The 18,711-nt window shown below is 36.9% G+C and overlaps 1 protein-coding gene across 3 annotated transcripts in view; it reads left to right on the forward strand.

The window, feature by feature from the left end:
• tbc1d23 (TBC1 domain family, member 23) overlaps positions 1–18,711 on the forward strand; it is a 72,840-nt gene that overhangs the window by 7,264 nt on the left and 46,865 nt on the right. For all 3 annotated transcript variants that reach the window (XM_061977541.2, XM_061977542.2, XM_061977543.2), the window contains exons 2-7: positions 2,587–2,698; positions 2,763–2,868; positions 9,715–9,919; positions 9,981–10,104; positions 10,175–10,299; positions 10,377–10,423. In XM_061977541.2, the coding sequence (XP_061833525.1) occupies positions 2,587–2,698; positions 2,763–2,868; positions 9,715–9,919; positions 9,981–10,104; positions 10,175–10,299; positions 10,377–10,423 (719 nt within the window). The remainder of the gene's footprint in view (positions 1–2,586; positions 2,699–2,762; positions 2,869–9,714; positions 9,920–9,980; positions 10,105–10,174; positions 10,300–10,376; positions 10,424–18,711) is intronic.

Below are 18,711 nucleotides of genomic sequence, written 5' to 3' on the forward strand. Positions count from 1 at the left end.
CTGGGGAGTTAGGCTGTAAAACTGCCTAAAAATGTTTCCATGCTAATGTTGGTATGATCAAATGTTAATGTTAGTATGCTTACTGTTAGCATGTGTCAGGTACCGAGTTATAGGACTCGCTGGAGTTAAGCTGTACAATTAGCTAAAAAACAAACAAACGTTAGCATGTTAACGATTAGCATGTATCAAGTACTAAGTTATAGGACTTGCAGGAGTTTAGCTGTAAAATGAGCTAAAAAAAACCAAACAAAGTTAGCATGTTAACAATTAGCATGTATCAAGTACCAAGCTATATATGACTCTGAGGGTTGGGCTGTAAAACTGCCTTAAAAAGTTACCATGCTAATGTTGGTATGCTCGAATGTTAATGTTAGTACGCTTACTGTTAGCATGTGGCAGGTACTAAGTTAAAGGACTCGCAGGAGTTAAGATGTAAAATGACTCTGAAGTGTTTGTCTGCAAACTTGGCTAACAGCTAACAAGTGTCATGTATCACGCTATATGACTCTGAAGTGTTTGGCTGCAAAATTGGCTAACAAAACATTAGCATGCTAACAGCTAACAAGTGTCAGGTATCACGCTACATGACTCTTAAGTGTTTGGTTGCAAAATTGGCTAACAAAAAGTTAGCATGCTAACAGCTAACAAGTGTCAGGTATCACGCTATATGACTCTGAAGAGTTTGGTTGCAAAATTGGCTAACAAAAAGTTAGCATGCTAACAGCTAACAATTGTCAGGTATCACACTATATGACTCTGAAGTGTTTGGTTGAAAAATTGGCTAACAAAATGTTAGCATGCTAATGTTAGCATGCTAACAGCTGACAAGTGTCAGGTATCACGCTATATGACTCTAAAGTGTTTGGTTGCAAAGTTGGCTAACAAAAAGTTAGCATGCTAACAGCTAACAAGTGTCAGGTATCACGCTATATGACTCTGAAGTGTTTGGTTGCAAAATTGGCTAACAAAAAGTTAGCATGCTAACAGCTAACAAGTGTTAGGTATCACGCGATATGTCTCTGAAGTGTTTGGCTGCAAAATTGGCTAACAAAAAGTTAGCATGCTAACAGCTAGCAAGTGTCAGGTATCACGCTATTTGACTCTGAAGTGTTTGGTTGCAAAATTTGCTAACAAAACGTTAGCATGCTAACAGCTAACAAGTGTCAGGTATCACCCTACATGACTCTGAAGGGTTTGGCTGCAAAATTGGCTAACAAAATGTTAGCATGCTAATGTTAGCCATGCTAACAGCTAACAAGTGTCATGTATCACGCTATATGACTCTGAAGTGTTTGGTTGCAAAATTTGCTAACAAAACGTTAGCATGCTAACAGCTAACAAGTGTCAGGTATCACCCTACATGACTCTGAAGGGTTTGGCTGCAAAATTGGCTAACAAAACGTTAGCATGTTAACAGCTAACAAGTGTCAGGTATCACGCTATATGACCCTGAAGTGTTTGGCTGCAAAATTGGCTAACAAAAAGTTATCATGCTAACAGTCAACAAGTGTCAGGTATCACGCTATATGACCCTGAAGTGTTTGGCTGCAAAATTGGCTAACAAAAAGTTAGCATGCTAACAGCTAACAAGTGTCAGGTATCACGCTATATGACTCTATAGTGTTTGGTTGCAAAATTGGATAACAAAAAGTTAGCATGCTAACAGCTAACAAGTGTCAGGTATCACGCGATATGTCTCTGATGTGTTTGGCTGCAAAATTGGCTAACAAAAAGTTAGCATGCTAACAGCTAACAAGTGTCAGATATCACGCTATATGACCCTGAAGTGTTTGGCTGCAAAATTGGCTAACAAAACGTTAGCATGCTAACAGCTAACAAGTGTCAGGTATCACACTATGACTCTGAAGTGTTCAGTTGCAAAATTGGCTAACAGAAAGTTAGCATGCTAACAGCTAACAAGTGTCAGCTATCATGCTATATGACTGAAGTGTTTGGCTGCAAAATTGTCGAACAAAAAGTTAGCATGCTAACAGCTAACAAGTGTCAGCTATCACGCTATATGACTGAAGTGTTTGGCTGCAAAATTGTCGAACAAAACGTTAGCATGCTAACAGCAAACAAGTGTCAGCTATCACGCTATATGACTCTGAAGTGTTTGGCTGCAAAATTGGCTAACAAAAAGTTAGCATGCTAACAGTTGGCATGTCTCGATCACCAAGTTATATGACTGAGGTTTTCGACTGAAAAATTGGCGAGCATTTTAAATTTAGCATTCTAGCATGCTAAAAGTTAGCGCGTCTCAAATACCAAGTTATATGACGTTATAAGGCGTTTGGCTGCAAAATTGGCTAAAAAAAAGTGAGCATGCTCATGTTAGCAATGCTGCCTGAGCCAATCAGGGGCCACGATACTGAACAGCGGGGTGGGATTGTTTTGGTATCTTCTGGTGGCCAATACTACTCTAATATTGATATTTTTACTTCATTTTGACATTTTTATGCTTGAAAATGCTTCATTCAGATGTGGATGTGTGTTTATCAAATATTGTTTGACCTGGTTTTAGTATCTTTAATGTGCAAAATGTATCAAAGTTCCCTCAAGACCAAATGTCCTTTTCACCGTCAGGGACCAGGATCTAGCGGAGGCTCTGGACTCGGGCGGTTCTGACATGGAGATGGAGAAAGGCGTGGTCCATGTGCAGGAGGATTGTGTGGGACAAAGAGCAAAGATGTGGAAGGTAGGCCAGTCACACAGCTGTGGACGTGCAGTGACGTGACACAACGTTGTTGTTGTGTCGCCAGATTGCTCTGAACGTGTCCGGCAAAGGAGACAGTCTCTCTCCCTGGGATGGCGTCCTGGACTTACCAGAACAGACGCTCATTCACACCCGCAGTCAGCACCTGATTGGTGAGCAAATGCAGGCGTGGCTGTCCTAATCACTGGCATGCTCTCTCAGCATCTCAAGTATTTTAATAATTATAATAAATTAGATTTATATAGCGCTTTTGTTAAATAAGTGTCCAAAAGGTACTTCTAGTAAACACTACTTTGTGTATGTAGCTTTAATGCTAATGAGCTGTGTTTGTGGGAGTGTGTCTCCAAGAAGTATGATTGTGTGTACTTGTCCAATGTAATACATGTCACGTATCACAGGAGGACACACATTAGCAACACTAGCATAGTTATGTGAGATACATGCTAATATATTTTAACATCATGCTCGGTTAGCAACACTAGCATAACTATGTGAGCTACATGCTAGCATTACAATTTAGCATCATGCCAGGTTAGCAACACATGCATAGCTATGTGAGCCACATGCTAACATTAAATTTTAACATCATGTTATGTTAGCAACACTAGCATAGCTATGTGAGCTACATGCTAACAGTACATTTTAATATCTTGCTAGGTTAGCAACACTAGCATAACTATGTGAGTTACATGCTAACATTACATTTTAACATCATGTTATGTTAGCAACATTAGCATAGCCATGTGAGCTATATGCCAACTGTACATGTTAATATCATGTTAGGTTAACAACACTAGCATAGCTATGTGAGCTACATGCTAACAGTACATTTTAACATCCTGCTAGGTTAGCAACACTAGCATAACTATGTGAGCTACATGCTAACAGTACATTTTAACATCATGGTAAGTTAGCAGCACTGGCATAGCTATGTGAGCTACATGCTAACATTACAATTTAACATCATGCCAGGTTAGCAACACATGCATAGCTATGAGAGCTACATGCTAACAATACATTTTAACACCCTGCTACGTTAGCAACACTAGCATAGCTATATGAGCTACATGCTAACATTAAATTCTAACATCATGCTATGTTAGCAACACTAGCATAGCTATGTGAGCTACATGCTAGCAAGACATTTTAACATCCTGCTAGGTTAGCAACACTAGCATAACTATGTGAGCTACATGCTAACATTGAATTTTAACATCATGTTATGTTAGCAACACTAGCATAGCTATATGAGCTATATGCTAACTTTAGATGTTAATATCATGTTAGGTTAACAACACTAGCATAGCTATGTGAGCTACATGCTAACATTAAATTCTAACATCATGTTATGTTAGCAACACTCGCATGGCTATGTGAGCTATATGCTAACTTTGCATGTTAATATCATGTTAGGTTAACAACACTAGCATAACTATGTGAGCTACATGCTAACATTAAATTTTAACATCATGTTATGCTAGCAACACTAGCATAGCTATGTGAGCTATATGCTAACTTTGCATGTTAATATCATGTTAGGTTAACAACACTAGCATAACTATGTGAGCTACATGCTAACATTCAATTCTAACACCATGTTATGTTAGCAACACTAGCAAGCTATGTGAGCTATATGCCAACTTTACATGTTAATATCATGTTAGGTTAACAACACTAGCATACCTATGCGAGCTACATGCTAACATTAAATTTTAACATCATGTTATGTTAGCAACACTAGCATAGCTATGTGAGCTACATGCTAACAAGACATTTTAACATCCTGCTAGGTTAGCAACACTAGCATAACTCTGTGAGCTACATGTTAACATTGAATTTTAACATCATGTTATGTTAGCAACACTAGCATAGCTATATGAGCTATATGCTAACTTTACATGTTAATATAATGTTAGGTTAACAACACTAGCATAGCTATGTGAGCTACATGCTAACATTAAATTTTAACATCCTGTTCTGTTAGCAACACTAGCATAGCTATTTGAGCTATATGCTAACTTTACATGTTACTATCATGTTAGGTTAACAACACTAGCATAGCTATGTGAGCTACATGCTAGCAATAAATTTTAACATCACGTTCTGTTAGCAACACTAGCATAGCTATGTGAGCTATATGCTAACTTTACATGTTAATATCATGTTAGGTTAACAACACTAGCATAGCTATGTGAGTTACATGCTAACAGTACATTTTAACATCATGGTAGGTTAGCAGCACTAGCATAGCTATGTGAGCTACAAGCTAACAATACATTTTAACATCATGTTATGTTAGCAACACTAGCATAGCTATGTGAGATATATGCTAACTTTACATTTTAACATCACATTCTGTTAGCAACACTAGCATAGCTATGTGAGCTGTACGCTAACATTATATTTTATTATCATGCTAGGTTAGCAACAAAAACATAGCTATGTGAGCTACATGCTAACATTAGATTGTATTATCATGCTAGGTTAGCATATTCACATGATCGATCTTACAACTCCCACATTTGTAGGTGACTGACGGGTTGCATTATAGGATGTGTAGTGAAGCCCTTATTTTGTATAAAAAAAGCAACAAATAGAATTGCACCGCTGATGCAAACAGGTGGAGAAATGAAAATATGTTGCACAGGATTGTTTATTCCAGCAATTTACAAAGTGAAAGTAATGTTTGACGTAGGATCATAACATGCAACTCAAGATGTGGCAAGCCTTCTTTTGATATCATTTTGATGATTATGGCTGATAGCTTATGAAAAGCTTGAATTGAAAATCTAAGAAATTTTGAAAAAATAAGCGATGATCATCAAAATGATAATAAATAAAGACTTGACATATTTTACTTTGTATTTAATGAGTTTATATCACATATTAGTTTCACATTGTCAGGTTCAAACACTGATGACATCTATTAAACAAGACAAGAAGCAAGGAATCAAACAGGGACATAATTAAATTTGGCTCAATGAGGAGAAACACGAAGACACTGTACGTGTCTCACCACACTCTGACGGAAGATTGTACGCCTCCTCTTTTATTTGGACTTTCCCTGATTACATGGCAACAGCTGTTTCTAAATGGACCGGGGGTCGTAAACAGCCATCGCCTTTGCTTACAAACAGTTCAACGAAAAGGTCGTAAAACAGTCCAAAGAAAAGGTCCCTGTAGGGGAGTCAGGTCCTGCTTCCTCTCCGCTTTGTAGCTCTCTGGTCAAGACAAAATCTTTCTGTGGATTACAATACATCAAAGAAACAGAACACCTTCATGTTGCTTCCCATCCTACACAGTGGAGTTTTACAAGCCTTCTTCTTGGTAGGATCAAAGACAGCTTTTGTCCTCTCGCCGGGAACTCATTGACACACAAAGTTTTGTGATAACTTAGATACAATTATTCTGACACATTTGAAGTTGAATTGCTGACATAAATGGACATTTACCCCACATTCTCATTTGTTTAACTGTATATTTGTTTTAAAAAGGCAAAACAATGTTACACATACAGTTAAAAAAAACAATCAGACACAATATTCTCGTTGGTTTATTGGATATTTGTTTTAAAAAGGCAAAACAATGTTACACATACAGTACATTTAAAAAACAATCAACTATTAACTAGTATTTACTTATAATTTTTCCTATTTTGTTTTCCTGTTCATAAAAATTATAATAAATAAAGGCTTTACATATTTCAGTTTGTATTTAATGAGTTGATATCACAATCAGACACCATATTCTCATTGGTTTAACTGTACATTTGTTTTAAAAAGGCAAAACAATGTTACACATACATTTAAAAAACCAATCAGACACCATATTCTTGTTGGTTTATTGGATATTTGTTTTAAAAAGGCAAAACAATGTTACACATACAGTACATTTAAAAAACAATCAACTATTAACTAGTATTTACTTATAATTTTTCCTATTTTGTTTTCCTGTTCATAAAAATTATAATAAATAAAGGCTTTACATATTTCAGTTTGTATTTAATGAGTTGATATCACAATCAGACACCATATTCTCATTGGTTTAACTGTACATTTGTTTTAAAAAGGCAAAACAATGTTACACATACATTTAAAAAACCAATCAGACACCATATTCTTGTTGGTTTATTGGATATTTGTTTTAAAAAGGCAAAACAATGTTACACATACAGTAAATTTAAAAAATAATCAACTATTAACTAGTATTTACTTATATTTTTCCTATTTTTTTTCCTGTTCATCAAAATTATAATAAATAAAGGCTTGACATATTTCAGTTTGTATTTAATGAGTCGATATCACAATCAGACACTATATTCTCATTGGTTTAACTGTACATTTGTTTTAAAAAGGCAAAACAATGTTACACATACATTTAAAAAACAATCAGACACCATATTCTCGTTGGTTTATTGGATATTTGTTCTAAAAAGGCAAAACAATGTTACACATACAGTACATTTAAAAAACAATCAACTATTAACTAGTATTTACAAATATTTTTTCCTATTTTGTTTTCCTGTTCATAAAAATTATAATAAATAAAGGCTTGACATATTTCAGTTTGTATTTAATGAGTTGATATCACAATCAGACACCATATTCTCATTGGTTTAACTGTACATTTGTTTGAAAAAGGCAAAACAATGTTACACATACATTTAAAAAAACAATCAGACACCATATTCTCGTTGGTTTATTGGATATTTGTTTTAAAAAGGCAAAACAATGTTACACATACAGAGGGGGATAAGACAGAGAGACAAAAACAACAACGGCAAACACAGCAATAACAACAACAACAATAGAGCAACATCAGCAAATACGACATGTACAAATATGATGGTTAAAGTGATAGCAAAGAAGCAGTTAGCGAAATAAATAATAATACAGAATTGACAATAAGCATTATTACACTACAAATGGAGCAATACAAATACCAATAGAAATATCACTGTTGATAATGAACAATACCAATAATTTACCTCTATTATCAACAATACAGTTGTTCAAATGCAACAATACATATACATAATGATAACTTGAGATACAAAAGAATGCAGAAAAATGGAGGGGATGAAAGAGAAGCAACCTACATTAACCTTGTAGATTGTTATAGCAACAATAGGTGAAGCTTTGTCAGTGTGCTGTTTGTTACCCAGTTTCCCATAGGGCAACAACGTTAATATATGTTTGATGGAACGTGGTTATGTGCATGAGTGTATGCATGTATATGTACTTGTATATGTACAGAATGTGTATATGTGTTTGTACAGTCAATGTATATGTACATGTATGTGTATATGTATGTTTGTACAGTGAATGTATATGTACAGTGTGTGTATATGTATGTTTGTACAGTGAATGTGCGTGTGGATGTACGAACTTTGAGTGTGTAAATATGTACTGTATTTGTGTATGTATGTGGGAGCGTAGGTACCTATGTATGTATGAATAATGGTGTGTATGTGAGTATATGTGTATTTGTATGTACAGTATATGTCCTCATTAGAGATGTCCGATAATGGCTTTTTTGCCGATATTCCAATATTGTCCAACTCTTAATTACCGATTCTGATATTAACCGATACCGATACATACAGTCGTGGAATTAACACATTATTATGCCTCATTTTGTTTGTGATGCCCCGCTGGATGCATTAAACAATGTAACAAGGTTTTCCAAAATAAATCAACTCAAGTTATGGAAAAAAAATGCCAACATGGCACTGCCATATTTATTATTGAAGTCACAAAGTGCATTTTTTTTTTTTAACATGCCTCAAAACAGCAGGACATGCTCTCCCTGAGAGAGCATGAGGAGGTTGAGATGGGGGGGGGGGGGTAGGGGGTAGCGGGGGGTGTATATTGTAGTGTCCCGGAAGAGTTAGTGCTGCAAGGGGTTCTGGGTATTTGTTCTGTTGTGTTTATGTTGTGTTACGGTGCGGGTGTTCTCCCGAAATGTGTTTGTCATTCTTGTTTGGCGTGGGTTCACAGTGTGGCGCATATTTTTAACAGTGTTAAAGTTGTTTATACGGCCACCCTCAGTGTGACCTGTATGTCTGTTGACCAAATATGCGTTGCATTCACTTGTGTGTGTGTGAAAAACCGTAGATATTATGTGATTGGGCCGGCACGTAAAGGCGGTGCCTTTAAGGCACGCCCCCAATATTGTTGTCTGGGTGGAAATCGGGAGAATGGTTGCCCCGGGTGTTTTCGGGAGGGGCACAGAAATTCGGGAGTCTCCCGGGAAAATCGGGAGGGTTGGCAAGTATGACTGGGAGACGCAACTGCTCTGTACTTCTCCCTACGTCCATGTACCACTCCGTACAGCGGCGTTTTAAAAAGTCATAAATCTTACTTTTTGAACCCGATACTGGTCATTTCTGATATTACATTTTAAAGCATTTATCTCTCGTATGTAGGTACAGTATGTACTGTATTTGTGTATGTATGTTGGAGCGTAGGTACTGTTGCTTTTTGGACCAGTTGTTCCTCCCAGGGAATTCAAGTCACAAGTCGCTCCCAAGCTCTTTACGACACTTAAAGCTGAGTTGAAAAACCACCAGAGACAGAATAGGTATTTTGTAATATATTTGCAAAGCTTTGCAGATATACCTTGAGACCAGTCCAGCATAGAACATTCAATTGCGCCCCTAAGATCGTCTCCCCCCGAAACACCCTCTCCCCTCTTAAGTCCCTGGCAGTCCTGTGTCTCTAGCCAAAACAAATGTCCATTATCGCTCTCTCTCTAACATTCCTCATTCAAGGTTAAGCACATAGTTTTGCAGACAACCAAAAGACCACAATTGGAAGAAAAACACTAGCTGTTTTGTAATATGATTATTAAAAGAAGTAACACTTAAATTCGGATATATGTAAATATCTGCCTCCGACAGTACCTATGTTTGTATGAATAACGGTGTGTATGTGTATCTGTATGTACAATATATGTCCTCACCTAACGTCTCCTAATTGTCCGCCGCCCGCGTTCAGACCAGCTGGAAGCGTCCGACGGGGACAGGACGGGTCTGGTGTCCGACGTGGAGGCGGTCATCACCTTCTACTGCAAGTCTCGCAACATCAGCTTCACCTCGGAGCTGAGCTGGCCACACCTCCTCAAGCCGCTGCTGGGCCTGGGGCTGCCGCGCAGCGACCTGTACAACTGCTTCTACGCTGTCATGAACAAGCACATCCCACGGTGAGCACTGCCAAGGGGGGGCCAAAACTGAAGCGGGAAAAAAACCCGCCTTGTTTTGTAGGGAGTGCGTGCCCAAAGGCCACCCCTTCCACCTGTACAGACTACTCCTGCAGTACCACGAGCCAGAACTCTGCTCCTTCCTGGACACCAAAAAGATCACCCCTGACTCCTACGCCATCCACTGGGTGCGTTTGACTTCCTGCGCCTTTCGGGCACTTGAACGGTCTTAACAATGTCCCTGCTTCTCCTGCACAGCTGGGAAGCCTGTTCTCCAGCCATTGTCCGCCCGATGTCACGCAGGCCCTGTGGGACGCCTACCTCCAGCAGGCTGACCCTTTCTTCGTCTTCTTCCTCATGCTCGTCATCCTCGTCAATGCCAAGTAGGCGCTCCTGAGACCCGTCTCCTTCCTGACGCAGATCATCTTCATATGTTGCTAAACTGATGTTCTTCCCTCAGAGAAACCATCCTTGCCAAAGAAGCAGACAGCAAGGAAGCCATCGTCCGTAAGTTCTCTTTTCGTGCTTATGTACATATACCATACTTGCCAACCCTCCGGGAGACTCCCGAAATTCAGCGCCTCTCCCGAAAACCTCCCGGACAAATTTTCTCCCGAAAATCTCCCGAAATTCAGGCGGACTTAGGTCCTCATGGGTTTATTGTTAGGCAGTTTCATTAACGTCCTCCCAGCGCGGCAACAACACACAACAACAGCAGTCACGTTTTTGTCTACCGTAAAGCAGTTCGTCTGGCGTAAACAGCAATGTTGTGACACTCTTAAACAGGACAATACTGCCATCTAGTGCATTTGATGAAAGCACTTTTGTGCGTGCCACACATCAATGCATCATCAGAGAGGGTGTTCAGCATGGTTAGAAAAATAGTGACAGAGAATAGAACAAGGATGGACAATTCAACCCTTAACTCAACAATGAGTAGATGAGTGTTATGTGTGTGTATATGTGTAAATAAATGAACACTGAAATTCAAGTATTTATTTTATATATATATATATATATATATATATATATATATATATATATATAATAAAATAAATAAATATATATGTATATATATATATATATATATACATACATATAATAAAATAAATAAATATATATATATATATATATATATATATAAATAAATTATATATGTATATATATATAATAAAATAAATATATATATATATATATATATATAAATAAATTATATGTGTATATATATATGTATATATATATATATAGCTAGAATTCACTGAACGTCAAGTATTTCTTATATATATATATATATATATATATATATATATGTATATATATATATATATATGTATATATATATATGTATATATATATGTATATGTATATGTATATATATATATATATATATATATATATATATATACATATACATATATATATATATATATACATATACATATATCTATATATATATATATCTATAGATATATATGAAATAATACTTGACTTGGTGAATTCTAGCTGTAAATATACTCCTCCCCTTTTAGACACGCCCCCCGCCACGCCCCCATCCCATCCCACCACGCCCCCGCCCACCCCCCTCCGCCCACCCCCACCCCCCTCCCCCCACCTCCTGAAATCGGAGGTCTCAAGGTTGGCAAGTATGACATATACAAACCCCAAAACCAGTGAAGTTGTCACGTAAATAAAAACAGAATACAATAATCTGCAAATCTTTTAAGATTAACTGCAAAGACCCTTCTTAAAACCCATTTTTATTCACTGGCTTTTAACCCAGCATGAGACTTTAAACTGTTTTTAACTTTTGTAACTGTTTTTAACTTGAACTACTTTTATCTAACAAATTGTTCTTAAGATAATTTGTATTTGCCTTTTCAATGTTATTTTTTAGTCTGTCCTTTGCCTGTATTTCTTTGTGGTGTGCAGCCCTTTGTTCTTCAACTTTGGTTGTTTTTAAAGGGCTTTATAAATTAAGTTAGTATGGTATGGTATGGTAAATCCTTTTCGACATATATTCATTCCAATACACTGCAAAGACAAGATATTTAATGTTCCAACTGGAAAACATTGTTATTTTTTGCAAATATTAGCTCATTTGGAATTTGATGCCTGCAACATGTTTCAAAAAAGCTGGCACAAGTGGCAAAAAAGACTGAGATAGTTGAGGAATGCTCATCAAACACTTATTCGGAACATCCCACAGGTGAACAGGCTAATTGGGAACAGGTGGGTGCCATGATTGGGTATAAAAGCAGCTTCCATTCCCAAACAAGGATGGGGCGAGGGTCACCACTTTGTCAACAAATGCGTGAGCAAATTGTTGAACAGTTTAAGAAAAACCTTTCTCAACCAGCTATTGCAAGGAATTTAGGGATTTCACCATCTACGGTCCGTAATATCATCAAAAGGTTCAGAGAATCTGGAGAAATCATTGCACGTAAGCCATGATATTAAGGACCTCCGATCCCTCAGGCGGTACTGCATCAAAAAGCGACATCAGTGTGTAAAGGATATCACCACATGGGCTCAGGAACACTTCAGAATACCACTGTCAGTAACTACAGTTGGTCGCTACATTTGTGAGTGCAAGTTAAAACTCTCCTATGCAAAGCGAAAGCCATTTATCAACAACACCCAGAAATGCCGCCGGCTTCGCTGGGCCCGAGCTCATCTCAGATGGACTGATGCAAAGTGGAAAAGTGTTCTGTGGTCTGACGAGTCCACATTTCAAATTGTTTTTGGAAACGGTGGACGTCGTGTCCTCCGGAACAAAGAGAAAAAGAACCATCCGGACTGTTATAGGCACAAAGTGTAAAAGCCAGCATGTGTGATGGTATGTGGGTGTATTATTGCCCAAGACATGGGTAACTTACACATCTGTGAAGGCGCCATTAATGCTGAAAGGTACATACAGGTTTTGGAGCAACATATGTTGCCATCCAAGCAACGTTATCATGGACGCCCCTGCTTATTTCAGCAAGACAATGCCAAACTACGTGTTACAACAGCGTGGCTTCGTAGTAAAAGAGTGCAGGTACTAGACTGGCCTGCCTGTAGTCCAGACCTGTCTCCCATTGAAAATGTGTGGTGCAGTATGAAGCCTAAAATACCACAACGGAGACTGTTTTAAAACTTAAGCTGTACATCAAGCAAGAATGGGAAAGAATTCCACTTCAAAAATGTGTCTCCTCAGTTCCCAAACCTTTACTGAGTGTTGTTAAAAGGAAAGGCCATGTAACACAGTGGTAAAAATGCCCCTGTGACAACTTTTTTCAATGTGCTGCTACCATTAAATTCTTAGGTAATGATTATTTGCAAAATAAAATGAAGTTTCTCAGTGTGAACATGAAATATCTTGTCTTTGCAGTCTACTCAATTGAATATAAGTTGAAAAGGATTTACAAATCATTGTATTCTGTTTTTATTTACCATTTACACAACATGACAACTTCACTGGTTTTGGGTTTTGTACTTATTCGACGGATTTTTATTTTTTATTCTTATTTTATTCTTGATTTATTTAATTTATTTCTTTATTTGTGGGGTGAAGGAGAAAAAAGACCCATAAATTAGCCGCTGCAATGTGTAAACCGCAGGGCTCAAAGCGTGGGAAAAAAATGGCAGCTTATAGTCCGTAAATGTCTTGTACTGGGTGTCAGGTGTACTTATTTGACTGATTTATTTATTTGTTTATTTAAATAATTTCTTTATTTGGGGGGTGGAGGAGAAAAAAGACAATTTGATTTGTATTGTATTTCTATTAACTGTTTTGTCAAAAAAATGTCAATAAACAAATGTTAAAATAAAGAAATTATTTAAACATGAATAATTGGTTTTAACTAGGGCTTGGCGATACGGCTGAAAATGGTATCATGATATCAATGTTTTACGTGGAAAAATCTATAAATTAGCCGCTGCAATGTGTAAGCCGCAGGGCCCAAAGCGTGGGAAAAAAATGGTAGTTTATAGTCCGTAAATGTCTTGTACTGGGTGTCAGGTGTACTGATTTGTATTTTTTCATTCTTATTTATTTAATAAATTGCACGGTGGCACTGGGGTTAGTACATGTGCCTCACAATACGAAGGTCCTGGGTTCGATCCTGGGCTCGGGATCTTTCTGTGTGGAGTTTGCATGACTGCAAAGACATGCACCTGGGGATAGGTTGATTGGAAACACTAAATGGGCCCTAGTGTGTGAATGTGAGTGTGAATGTTGTCTGTCTATCTGTGTTGGCCCTGTGATGAGGTGACGACTTGTCCAGGGTGTACCGCGCCTACCGCCCAAATGCAGCTGAGATAGGCTCCGTAGGGGACAAACGGTAGAAAATGGATGGAATGTATTTATTTGGGGGGTGGAAGAGAAAAAAGACCCATAAATTAGCAGCTGCAATCTGTAAGCCGCAGGGCTCAAAGCGTGGGGGAAAAAAATGCCGGCTTATAGTCCGTAAATGTCTTGTACTGGGTGTGAGGTGTACTTATTTGACTGATTTTTTATTTTTTTATTCTTATTTATTGAATTAATTTCTTTGTTTGGGGGATGGAGGAGAAAAAAGACCCATAAACTAGCTGCAGGGTGCAAAGCGTGGGGAAAAAAATGACGGCTTATTGTCCGTAAACGTCTTGTACTAGGTTTGAGGTGTACTTATTTGACTGATTTTTATTTTTTTATTCTTATTTATTGAATTAATTTCTTTATTTGGGGGGTGGAGGAGGAAAAAGACCCATAAATTAGCTGCAGGGTGCAAAGCGAGGGGAAAAAATGTCGTCTTATTGTCCGTAAACGTCTTGTACTGAGTGTGAAGTGTACTTATTTGACTGATTTTTATTTTTTTATTCTTATTTATTGAATTAATTTCTTTATTTGGGGGTGGAGGAGAAAAAAGACCCATAAATTAGCTGCAGGGTGCAAAGCGAGGGGAAAAAAGGTTGTCCTATTGTCTGTAAATGTCTTGTACTGGGTTTGAGGTGTACTTATTTGACTGATTTTTATTTTTTTTATTCCTATTTATTGAATTAATTTCTTTATTTGGGGGGTGGAGGAGAAAAAAGACCCATAAATTAGCTGCAGGGTGCAAAGCGAGGGGAAAAAATGTTGTCTTATTGTCCGTAAATGTCTTGTACTGGGTTTGAGGTGTACTTCTTTGACTGATTTTTATTATTTTATTCTTATTTATTGAATTCATTTCTTTATTTGGGGGGTGGAGGAGAAAAAAGACCCATAAATTAGCTGCAAGGTGCAAAGCGTGGGGAAAAAATGTTGGCTTATTTACCGTAAATGTCTTGTACTAGGTTTGAGGTGTACTTATTTGACTGATTTTTATTTTTTAAATTCTTATTTATTGAATACATTTCTTTATTTGGGGGGTGGAAGAGAAAAAAGACCCATAAATTAGCTGCAGGGTGCAAAGCGTGGGGGAAAAATGTCGGCTTATTTACCGTAAATGTCTTGTACTAGGTTTGAGGTGTACTTATTTGACTGATTTTTATTTTTTTATTCTTATTTATTGAATTAATTTCTTTATTTGGGGGGTGGAGGAGGAAAAAGACCCATAAATTAGCTGCAGGGTGCAAAGCGAGGGGAAAAAATGTCGTCTTATTGTCCGTAAACGTCTTGTACTGAGTGTGAGGTGTACTTATTTGACTGATTTTTATTTTTTTATTATTATTTATTGAATTACTTTCTTTATTTGGGAGATGGAGGAGAAAAAAGACCCATAAATTAGCTGCAGGGTGCAAAGCGAGGGGAAAAAATGTCGTCTTATTGTCCGTAAACGTCTTGTACTGAGTGTGAGGTGTACTTATTTGACTGATTTTTATTTTTTTATTCTTATTTATTGAATTAATTTCTTTATTTGGGGGTGGAGGAGAAAAAAGACCCATAAATTAGCTGCAGGGTGCAAAGCGAGGGGAAAAAATGTCGTCTTATTGTCCGTAAACGTCTTGTACTGAGTGTGAGGTGTACTTATTTGACTGATTTTTATTTTTTTATTCTTATTTATTGAATTAATTTCTTTATTTGGGGGTGGAGGAGAAAAAAGACCCATAAATTAGCTGCAGGGTGCAAAGCGAGGGGAAAAAAGGTTGTCCTATTGTCTGTTAATGTCTTGTACTGGGTTTGAGGTGTACTTATTTGACTGATTTTTATTTTTTTTATTCCTATTTATTGAATTAATTTCTTTATTTGGGGGGTGGAGGAGAAAAAAGACCCATAAATTAGCTGCAGGGTGCAAAGCGAGGGGAAAAAATGTTGTCTTATTGTCCGTAAATGTCTTGTACTGGGTTTGAGGTGTACTTCTTTGACTGATTTTTATTATTTTATTCTTATTTATTGAATTCATTTCTTTATTTGGGGGGTGGAGGAGAAAAAAGACCCATAAATTAGCTGCAAGGTGCAAAGCGTGGGGAAAAAATGTTGGCTTATTTACCGTAAATGTCTTGTACTAGGTTTGAGGTGTACTTATTTGACTGATTTTTATTTTTTTATTCTTATTTATTGAATTAATTTCTTTATTTGGGGGGTGGAGGAGGAAAAAGACCCATAAATTAGCTGCAGGGTGCAAAGCGAGGGGAAAAAATGTCGTCTTATTGTCCGTAAACGTCTTGTACTGAGTGTGAGGTGTACTTATTTGACTGATTTTTATTTTTTTATTCTTATTTATTGAATTAATTTCTTTATTTGGGGGTGGAGGAGAAAAAAGACCCATAAATTAGCTGCAGGGTGCAAAGCGAGGGGAAAAAAGGTTGTCCTATTGTCTGTAAATGTCTTGTACTGGGTTTGAGGTGTACTTATTTGACTGATTTTTATTTTTTTTATTCCTATTTATTGAATTAATTTCTTTATTTGGGGGGTGGAGGAGAAAAAAGACCCATAAATTAGCTGCAGGGTGCAAAGCGAGGGGAAAAAATGTTGTCTTATTGTCCGTAAATGTCTTGTACTGGGTTTGAGGTGTACTTCTTTGACTGTTTTTTATTATTTTATTCTTATTTATTGAATTCATTTCTTTATTTGGGGGGTGGAGGAGAAAAAAGACCCATAAATTAGCTGCAAGGTGCAAAGCGTGGGGAAAAAATGTTGGCTTATTTACCGTAAATGTCTTGTACTAGGTTTGAGGTGTACTTATTTGACTGATTTTTATTTTTTAAATTCTTATTTATTGAATACATTTCTTTATTTGGGGGGTGGAAGAGAAAAAAGACCCATAAATTAGCTGCATGGTGCAAAGCGTGGGGGAAAAATGTCGGCTTATTGTCTGTAAATGTCTTGTACTGGGTTTGAGGTGTACTTCTTTGACTGATTTTTATTTTTTTATTCTTATTTATTGAATTCATTTCTTTATGTGGGGGGTGGAGGAGAAAAAAGACCCATAAATTAGCTGCAGGGTGCAAAGCGTGGGGAAAAAATGTTGTCTTATAGTCCGTAGATGTCTTGTACTGGGTGTGAGGTGTACTTATTTGACTGATTTTTATTTTTTTATTCTTATTTATTGAACACATTTCTTTATTTGGGGGGTGGAGGAGAAAAAAGACCCATAAATTAGCTGCAGGGTGCAAAGCGAGGGGAAATTTTTTTGTCTTATTGTCCGTAAATGTCTTGTACTGGGTGTGAGGTGTACTTATTTGACTGATTTTTATTTTTTTATTCTTATTTATTGAATACATTTCTTTATTTGGGGGGTGGAGGAGAAAAAAGACCCATAAATTAGCTGTAGGGTGCAAAGCGTGGGGAAAAAATGTCGGCTTATTGTCCGTAAATGTCTTGTACTAGGTTTGTGGTGTACTTATTTGACTGATTTTAATTTTTTTTTTCTTATTTATTGAATTAATTTCTTTATTTGGGGGGTGGAGGAGAAAAAAGACCCATAAATTAGCTGCAGGGTGCAAAGCGAGGGGAAAAAATGTTGTCTTATTGTCCGTAAATGTCTTGTACTGGGTTTGAGGTGTACTTATTTGACTGATTTTTATTTTTTAAATTCTTATTTATTGAATACATTTCTTTATTTGGGGGGTGGAGGAGAAAAAAGACCCATAAATTAGCTGCAAGGTGCAAAGCGTGGGGAAAAAATGTTGGCTTATTTACCGTAAATGTCTTGTACTAGGTTTGAGGTGTACTTATTTGACTGATTTTTATTTTTTAAATTCTTATTTATTGAATACATTTCTTTATTTGGGGGGTGGAAGAGAAAAAAGACCCATAAATTAGCTGCAGGGTGCAAAGCGTGGGGGAAAAATGTCAGCTTATTTACCGTAAATGTCTTGTACTAGGTTTGAGGTGTACTTATTTGACTGATTTTTATTTTCTTATTCTTATTTATTGAATTAATTTCTTTATTTGGGGGGTGGAGGAGAAAAAAGACCCATAAATTAGCTGCAGGGTGCAAAGCGAGGGGAAAAAATGTCGTCTTATTGTCCGTAAATGTCTTGTACTGGGTTTGAGGTGTACTTATTTGACTGATTTTTATTTTTTTATTCTTATTTATTGAACACATTTCTTTATTTGGGGGGTGGAGGAGAAAAAAGACCCTTAAATTAGCTGCAGGGTGCAAAGCGAGGGGAACATTTTTTGTCTTATTGTCCGTAAAGGTCTTGTACTGGGTGTGAGGTGTACTTATTTGACTGATTTTTATTTTTTTATTATTATTTATTGAATTACTTTCTTTATTTGGGAGATGGAGGAGAAAAAAGACCCATAAATTAGCTGCAGGGTGCAAAGCGAGGGGGAAAAATGTCGTCTTATTGTCCATAAATGTCTTGTACTGGGTTTGAGGTGTACTTCTTTGACTGATTTTTATTTT

Source organism: Nerophis lumbriciformis, linkage group LG18, assembly GCF_033978685.3.
Source record: "Nerophis lumbriciformis linkage group LG18, RoL_Nlum_v2.1, whole genome shotgun sequence".
NCBI lineage: Eukaryota > Metazoa > Chordata > Actinopteri > Syngnathiformes > Syngnathidae > Nerophis > Nerophis lumbriciformis.